At 41.8% G+C, this 9207-nt stretch overlaps 1 protein-coding gene across 1 annotated transcript; it reads right to left on the minus strand.

The window, feature by feature from the left end:
• Positions 1–6078: 6078 nt before the first annotated feature.
• LOC108294454 (prohibitin-like) lies at positions 6079–7118 on the minus strand. Its single transcript, XM_037734182.1, has one exon. It carries the CDS (start codon positions 6725–6727, stop codon positions 6236–6238), a length of 492 nt encoding a protein of 163 aa, XP_037590110.1. The 5' UTR covers positions 6728–7118; the 3' UTR covers positions 6079–6235.
• Between the last annotated feature and the right edge of the window lie 2089 nt (positions 7119–9207).

A 9207-nucleotide genomic window follows, 5' to 3' on the forward strand; every position in this document is an offset into this window, starting at 1 on the left:
TTACATCCTTTCACTGAATTAAGATCTTTATATAGTGATCTTTTTGACATTTTTAAATAGGTTTTATCTTGAAATCTAATTTTTCTGATATAAGTATAACAACTCTTGCTCTTTCCTGATTTTCATTGGCATGAAATACCTTTTTGCATCTGTTTATTTTTATGCTATGTATGTCTTTATAGGTGAATTGTATTTCTTGTAGGAAACTGATTGATTGGTTTTGCTTTTTAATCCATCCTACCACTCTATGTCTTTTGATGTTAGTGTTGATTCTGGTTACATTCAATGTTGTTATTAATCAGTCAAGGCTTACTTTTGCCATTTTGTTATTTGTTTTCTGGTTGTTTTGTGGTCTTCTCTTTCTTCTTTCTTTTTTTCCTGTCTTCCTTTTACTGAAAGTGATTTTCTCCGGTGATATAAATTGGTTTCATGCTTTTAACTTTTTGTGTATGTGTTGTATCTTTTTTGGTTTAAGGTTACGATGAGGCTTGCAAACACAATCTTATAACCCATTATTTTAAGCTAATTAAAACTTAACACTTTGCATAAACAAGGAAACAAGCAAAAAGAAAACTAATAAAGGCTCTACATCTTAACTTCCTTCCCATACTTTTTAACTTTTTGTAGTTATCATTTATATATTATCACTATGTTTTCCAAATTTGTTGTAGTTATTATTTTTGGTTGGTTCATTGTTTAGTCTTTCTACATAAGAGTAGTTTACACACCACAGTTACAGTGTTATAATATTTTGTGTTTTTCTGTACATTTACTAATATCAGTGAGTTTTATACTTTCAGATGATTTCTTACTGCTCATTAATTTCCCTTTTTCTGATTGAAGTACTTTGTTTTACATTTCTTGTAAAAGAAACAACAATTGTGTATTGTTTGTTTTCTCTTGCTGCTTTTAGGATCCTTTTTAAATTCTTGACCTTTAGGTGTTTAATTATTAAATTTCTAGAGGTAGTCTTCTTTCAGTTAAATCTGCTGGGTGTTTTATAACCTTCTTGTACTTGGATATTGATATCTTTCTCTAGGTTTGGGAAGTTCTCTGTTATTATCCCATTGAATAAATTTTCTACCACTTTCTCTTTCTCTACCTCATCTTTTCGGCCAATAACTCCGAAATTTAATTTTGAGGCTATTTTCTAGATCCTGTAGATGTGCTTTATTGTTTTTTATTCTTTTATTTTGTCTCTTTTAACTGTGTATTTCCAGATAGCCTATTGTCATTCTTACTAATTCTTTCCTCTGCCTGATCAATTCTGCTATTAAAAGACTATAATGCATTTTTAATTATGCCACTTCCATTTCTTAACTTCAGTATTTATTCCTGGTTCTTCTTTATTATTTTGATGCTTTGTTAAATTTGAGTGACAGAATTCTGAATTCCTTCTCTGTCTTATCTTGAATTTCTTTGAGTTTTCTCAACACAGTTATATTGAATTATCTACCTGAAAGGTCATAGATCTCTGATTCTCCGGGATTGGTCCCTAGTGCCTTATTTAGCTCATTTGGTGAGATCATGGTTTCCTGAATTGTCTTGATAGTTGTAGATATTCCTCTCTCTCTGTGCATTGAAGAGTTAGGCATTTCTTTTCGTCTTTTCAGTATCAGCTTGTTCGTACCCACCCTTCTTGGGAAGGCTTTTCAGATATTTGAAATGACTTCCATGTTGTGATGTAAATTCTATCTGAATTAGGTGGCACCCCAAACCCGGTAACACTGTGGTTCTTGCAGACTCATAGAAGTACTGCCTTGATGGTCTTGGACAAGATCCAGAAGAATCCTCTGAATTACTGGGCAGAGATTCTCATTCTCTTCTCTTTCTTTCTCCTAAACAAATGAGACCTCTCTATCTGCTCTGAACCACCTGGAGCCAGAGGTGGAGTAACACAAGCACCCCTGTGGCCACCATCACTATGACTGCACTGGGTCAGACCTGAAGCCAGAACATCACTGGGTCTTGCCCAAGACTTGCTCTAACCACTTCCTGGCCACTGCCTATGTTCGCTTTAGGCCTTGGGGCTCTACAATCAGCAGGTGGCAAAGCCAGTCAGGCCTATGTCTTACCCTTCAGGGTGACAAGTTTCCCCAGACCTTATATAGTCCCAGTGGTGCCATCTGGGTGCCAAGGACTAAGGCCAAAAATATTAGAAATCTACCTGGTGTTCTGTTGTACTATGACTTAGCTTGTGCTCACACGATTAGATGCAGTCCTTTCCACTCTTTTCTCCCTTTTCCAAAGGCACAGGAACCTCACCCTGTGGCCAGTGCCACTTCATATCCATGGTGATTACTGCCAGACTACCACCGATTTTCCCTTAAGTCCCGAGGATTCTTCAGTCAGCTTGTTGTAAATGCTACCTGGCGTGGGACTTACCCTTCAGTGCAGTGGGGTCTCCTATGGCCCAGGGGAGTTTCAGAAATGCTATTCAAAGCCAAGGCCTGGAATTGTGGGCCCTAGGAGACCACTTGGTACTCTACTTTGCTGTGGTTGAGCTTGTACCTAAGGTGCAAGGCAAAGTCCCCTTTACTTTTCCCTTCATTATTCTCAAGCAGAAGGAATCTCGCCCCATAGCCATTATAGTTGGGAATATGCTGAGTCTCACATGACACAAGCAAGTCTCAGAGTCCCACCCAGGTGCCTCAATGTAGTACCTAGGTATCACTGCTGGTTATTCAGGGTCCAAGTGCCCTTCAGTAAGCAGGTTATCAGTCCTGCCAGGACTGGGTCCTTTCCGTCAAGTCAAAGTGTTCGTTCCCTTTTGCCTGAGTGCGTGCCTGTTGAGTGTTGTCCAGGACCTAGGGCCTGAAAAGGAAGACTCATAACCCTTACCAGTAATCTTTTCTGCTTTGGCTGAGCTGGTATTCAAGAGGCGACAAAATCCTTCCCACTCTTCTCTCTCCTCTTTCCAAGCAGAGGAAGAGGTCTTTTTTTGTTGTTGCTACAACCGGTGAACTCTGGAGTTAGGCAAGGGATGATGCCAACACTCTCTTAGGTACTCTGGCTAGTGTTTCAGTAGACCATGTGTTCCCCCAGTTCACTATCCCTGGGCTGACTCACCTAGGTGTTGCAGTTCTTGTGGCCTAGATGGATTCCCCTCTGGCTAGGGCTGGTTTAAACACTATGATATGGTTTGGATCTGTGTCCTCACCAAAATCTCATGTTCACTTGTAATCCCCAATGCTAGAGGTGGGGCCTGATGGGAAGTGATTGGATCATGGGGCGGATTTCTCATGAATGGTTTCACACCATCCACTTTGTACTGTTCGTGTGATAGTGAGTGAGTTCTCATGAGATCTGATCATTTAAAAGTTTGTGACACCCTTCCCTTTTCTCTCTCACCCCTGCTTTCACCAAATGTAATGCTTGCTCCTGCTTTGCCTTCTACCATGGGTAAAAGTTCCCTGAGGCCTCTTCAGAAGCAGATGCTGCCATGGTTCCTGTACATTCTGCAGAATGATGAGCTAATTAAATCTCTATTCTTTATAAATTATCCAGTCTCAGGTAATTCTTTATAGCAATGTGAGAATGGACAAATAAATGCTCCCTCCATTGATAGGCATTAGCTCTTTTGTCTAATTTTGTTTTTTGTTATAATAGGGCATCACTGAGTTCAATTCTTCAGTATTGCTGCAGTCTCTCTCCCCAGGACACAGAAATGCTCTCAACTCCACACTGTCACCGCCAGGGTATGGGAGAGAGGTGGCATTGGTGATTCAAAACTGCTTTTTCTACCTTTTCAGTGCATATTTCAGCGATATGAAGTTAAAACCAGGTACTGCGAATGTTCACCTGATTTTTGGTTCTTATGAAGGTGCTTTTTGTGTGTGTAGATAGCTGTTAAATTGGTGTCCTTGTGTGGGGAACAATTGGTAGAGCCTTCTATTCCACCGTCTTGTTCCACCGCTATTCTGAAGTATGCATCTTATAGGAAGCATATAGTTGGATTTTGTTTCTTTATCAATTCAGTCACTCTATGTCATTTAATTGGAGAACTGAGTCTATTTATATTCAATATTATTACTGGTAAGTAACGACTTACTATTGCCATTATGTTGCTTATTTTCTGGTTGTTTTTTTTTTTTTTTTTTTTTTTTTGACTTTTCATGTTCCCTTTATCCCTGATATTCTTTATTACATAATATGGGTTGTAAAACAGAATTTTCTGGTTGTTTTACAATTATTCTTTTTTTTTCTTTCTTACTGACTTCTTGTTAAGAGATTGTCTCTGGAGTATATTTTAATTTGTTGTTTTTTATTGTTAGTTAAATAATTACAGACTTTGCATTGTAGTTACAATGAGGCTTACAGAAGTCATTTTATAGATGTAAATCATTTTATGGATATAAGTTTATTAAAGAGATGACAAATTATCTTAGATAACAAGAAAAGAATAGAAGCAAGAAAAAAATTAAAAAGTTATACTTTTACTCTATCGCCCCCGTATTTTGATTTTATGTTTTCTCAATTTACATGTTTTTATATTGCCTTTCTCGTAACAGGCTGCTACTTTTTTTATTGTTGCTATTATTGCTTTTTTTTTTNAGTTCGAAACCAGCCTGGGAAACATGGTGAAACCTGGTCTCTATAAAAAATACAAAAATTAGCCGGGTATAGTGGCACCTGCCAGTAGTCCCAAATACTTAGGGAACTAGGGCAGGGGGATCACCTGAGCCCAGGAGGTCATGGTTGCAGTGAGCCATGTTCACACCACTGCACTCCAGCCTGGGCAACAAAGTGGGACCCTGTCTCGGGGGATAAAAAAAACAAAAAACAAAAAAACACCACCACAAAGAGCGCCCCAAGCCATCTAACTGAGGGCTACTCTACTGGACCTGTAATTTACAACCACTTACTTCCCTAGCATCGGCGGAAGGTGTTGCTGGCAGTTGGCGGGAAGGCCCGTAACTCTCCATGAGTAGCGGCACCAAAACACACAGAACAGTGCACTGCCCTCCACGTACCCTCGCTGCCTACAAGCCCACCCCATGACAAACCTCACCTGCTACCACGGACATTCCCTTCGGGTTGGGGATGGATCTGGAACACAGCACAAAGTGTTTTCTGAAAACAAAGCATTTTCTGCCTTGGTGGAGATTCTGTCTCAGCTGGTAATGTGAACATGTGCACACAAAAACTGCTAGAACGCTCTGTTCTGATCCCACGGCTCCCACAAACAAAAAAACCAACCCATGGCTGAGCCAGAAGGTCTGGGTGTCCTTTATTGACAGCAGTTTACACACATTTGTTTCCTTCCCATGGTTGTTTCCTTCCCAGCACAGGCACAGAGCCCTTGAGAAGGGCAGTCTCTGAATGGGGGAGCCAGGAATGCAGGTCGGACATGTCTTTGGCAGGCATGTTCAGCCCCAGCAGGATGCAATCCTTCAAGTTGGAATTCCACTGGGTATTTGAGAGGGACCAAGGTGGAGGGGTAGAGAGGAAGTCTTCGACAGGACTCACATCTCGGTCCAGGCCTCCTCTCTCACTATCCAAGTCCATCCATGTTATAGTACCCTAGGGGTCAACAATCAGGCCCACCCACCTCAAGAGGGGCAGATTCTTCCATCTGTGCCCAGTTCACACACACCTGCTTCCGCTGGTCGCACAGTTAAAGATAATTAGCCTTATGGTAAGGGACAGATCGCTTCCTCTCTGCCCCTCCCCAGCACCTCTTCAGTGGCATCTGCGCAGGAACTGCTGGGAAGATGGAGACCTGCCTTCTCAGTTCAGCCACGGGCCCTCATCCGTAAATCTTGCAGCATCAGTGATAGGATGGAGGCCACCGATGGACCCAGGCCGACACCTGTGCTCCCCAGTCCATCACACACTGCCCTACCTGCGTGCTGTCAAATGCTGGTGCCCTCTGCCGTGATGCACGGCAGCACATTCTGTAAATCTTTGCTACCAGTGATGACTGGCACATTACGTGGCCGAGAACGGCAGTCAAAGCAGTCCCCGAATTGGGACCTAAAGCCAGTTTGCATAGGCACTTGGCAATTTTTGGTAGGGAGGTGGATAAAAAAGTAGATGGACATGGGAAGAATGCAAGTGTTTCATTTGATATACTAATTAGAGATCTGAAGTGATTTTACCTTTATTTCCTTCACTTTAAGCCAATCATGAAATTTCACAGTGATTTCTGGGGTGGGGGCAGAAGAAAGGCGGTGTCAAGAATCACTGGGGCTGTGGCCCAGTCGGCCCGTGGAGGTGCAGGTAGGGTGGGCCCTCACTGGGGCAGCTGGAGGAGCACGGACTGCCCCGCCGGCAGGTAGGTGATGTTCCGAGAGCGTGACAGCTGGTACGCTATGTCCTCCGCAGCTTCCAGCTTGCGCAGCTCGATCAGGCCGTCCCCTGCGGTGGCCAGTGAGTTGGCAATCAGCTCAGCTGCCTTGGAGTCGCCCTCAGCAGAGATGATAGCCGCCTTTTTCTGCTGCTCAGCCTTTTCCACCACAAATCTGGCCCTCTCTGCTTCCTGCTGAGCCACCTGTTTGGCTTCCACCGCTTCTGTGAACTCCTTCCCGAAGGTCAGATATGTCAAGGACACATCGTCCAGGATGAGCCCAAAGGTGGCTGCTCGCTCCGTAAGGTCGTCGCTCACCTGCCTTGAGACCAGTTCTCTCTGGGTGATTGGTTCTCCAGCATCAAAGCGAGCCACCACTGACTTGAGGATCTCGGTCGTGATGGACGGCAGCACGCGCTCATCATAGTCCTCTCCCATGCTGGTGAAGACGCGAGGCAGCTGGCTAGCAACGGGCCGGAAGAGGATGCACAGTGTGATGTTGACATTCTGTAAATCTTTGCTACCAGTGATGACTGGCACATTACGTGGCCGAGAACGGCAGTCAAAGATAATTGGCTTCTGTACCCATGGGATGAGAAAGTGAGTCCCTTCCCCTACCACAATGCCCTGTACTCCACGGAATCAGTCAAAGATGACAGCTCTGTGCCCAGCATCCACATTATATAAGGCCGAGTTCACTACGCCTCCTGCAACAGCTAAGGCCAGGCCAACCTTGCCAATGGACTCAAACACTTTGGCAGCCATGTTTTCTTCTGCTGGACTCTCTCACACCTGCTTCCACGCTGACCTCCACATGAATTCCCCCGCTATTATTGCTTTTTTAACTCACATCTTAGGAGCTTAGCTATTACTGTTTTTGATAGATTTTTCTTTTGGGCTTCATTCTAGAGGTATTAGTGAATTGCATACCACAATTATATTATTAGATTATTCTGTGTTTGTCCATGTACTTAATTTTGCCAGTGAGTTTTGTATCTTCAAATATTTTATTTTTGCATGTTTTTTCTTTCAGATTGAAGAATTTCTTTCAGTATTTCTTGTAAGATGAGTCTAGTGGTGCAGAATTCTCTCAGCTTTTGTTTGCATGGGAAAGACTTTATTTCTTATTTACATTTGAAGAATAGCTTTGCTGGGTACAGTATGTCTTGTTTGTTTTTTTTCTTTAACACTTTGAGAAAGTGATTTTACTCCCTCCTCCTTGCCACTATGATTTCTGTTAAGATATTTGTTGCCAGATGAATTGGAGTACCTTATATGTTATTTGCTGGTTTCCCGTTGCTGCTTTTAGGGTCCTTTCTTTGTCCTTTACCTTTGAGAGATTGATTGTTAAATGTCTTTGCATAGTCTTACATGGGTCAAATCTGCTTGGTTTTCTTTAACATACCTTGATCTGGATATTTATCTTTCTCAAGTTTACATTTTTTCTGTTATTATTTCTTTGAATAAGATTTCTTCCCTCTGCTCTTGCCAAATTCCTTCTTGAACACCAATAATTCTCACATTTTTTGTTTTGAGGTCATTTCCCATATCTTGTAGATGATCTTTACTCCTTTTCATTCTTTTTCTCTTTTCTCCTCTGTCTGTATATATCAAATATCCTTTCTTTGAGTTAACTGATTCTTTCTTCTGCTTGATCCATTCTGCTGTTGAGAGCCCCTAATGACTGCTTTAGTTTAATATATTTCTTATTTCCAAATTTCTATTTGATTTTTTAAAATTTTCAATTTCTTTCTTAAATTTTTCTAATAAATTTATGAATTGCTTGTTTTGTGTAATCTTGAGATCACTGAGTTTCCTTAAAACTGCAATTTTGAATTCTTAGTCAGAGAGTTTACATATTGCCATCTTGTTAGGGTTAGTCACTGATTCCTTGTTTTGTCCATTTGAAGAGGTTATGGTTTCATGTTTGCTATTGTTTTCTGTGGATATACATCTATGCCTTTGCACTGAAAAATGCCTTAATTTATTCCATTCTTCTCTGGCTTGTCTTGGTTTTTATTGGATATGTTTGCTGAGAGATTCTTTGTAATATACCTTTTGATTTTCTTTCTCTGTTTATTCCTGTTAGGTCACTGCCTTTTTGGCATTAGATGGTGCCTTCAGCCTGGGTTTGCCTTGGTTCTAGTTAACAATTAGAGTGCCAACTGTCTAGAATGGAGGAGGTATCAAAGGAGATTTCCTGGTGCTGTAGGAAGGCTGGCTAGGGGTTCTTGTCCAAGGGACCTATGGAATGAATGTCCTGCACCATGGTGCTGCTGAACAACCACAGTGAATTAGTGTCTTTGTTGTCCAAGTTACAGATCAGAATTTCCAGGGCTGCAGATTGTAGTTCTTCCTCCCACCTTTGTCTCTGCCTGTCTTCAGGAATATTTCTCCTTTCAGGCACTCATGATGCTTCCCATGGGTTGAGGCAGGGAAAGGCCTTTTGCCAAGGAACCCAAGAAGGTGGGGAAACTGGTTGTCCACTCAAATCTTACTTTTTCCAGTGTAGAAGTTGTGCGTTGCATGCTTGGTGCCAGGTAGACTAGGGACAGTGGTGTCACGGATATGGAAGTCTTTCTCTCTTACCATTTCCTCAGTTTTTATTTACTTTTCTGTGGCCCCAGATACTGTCTTATCCTCATATTTGAATTCTGGGTCATTGCTCCTGATAATCTTGGTGCTATATATTTATTTTTTGTTTTCTGTGTACGTAGGGTAAGTGAAGCCAGCTTGCTTCCATGCTGCCATTTTGGAACCAGAATTTTCTCATGGGTAAGATTTATTACATCAAATGATACAGTACAAGAACAGTAGGAAAGTATATGCATAGATAAAGGCTGCAGAAGCCATGGGCATGATTCCAGTTACTGTTCTCTTCATCTCCTAACCAAAGACATATATGTGTGAGATGTCTC

The sequence above is a fragment of the Cebus imitator genome, unplaced genomic scaffold (assembly GCF_001604975.1).
Source record: "Cebus imitator isolate Cc_AM_T3 unplaced genomic scaffold, Cebus_imitator-1.0 Scaffold580, whole genome shotgun sequence".
Classification (NCBI taxonomy): domain Eukaryota; kingdom Metazoa; phylum Chordata; class Mammalia; order Primates; family Cebidae; genus Cebus; species Cebus imitator.

Coding starts and splice junctions, on each gene's coding strand:
- LOC108294454 (XM_037734182.1), bottom strand. CDS start 6,727: ATGGGAGAGGACTATGATGAGCGCGTGCTGCCGTCCATCACGACCGAG.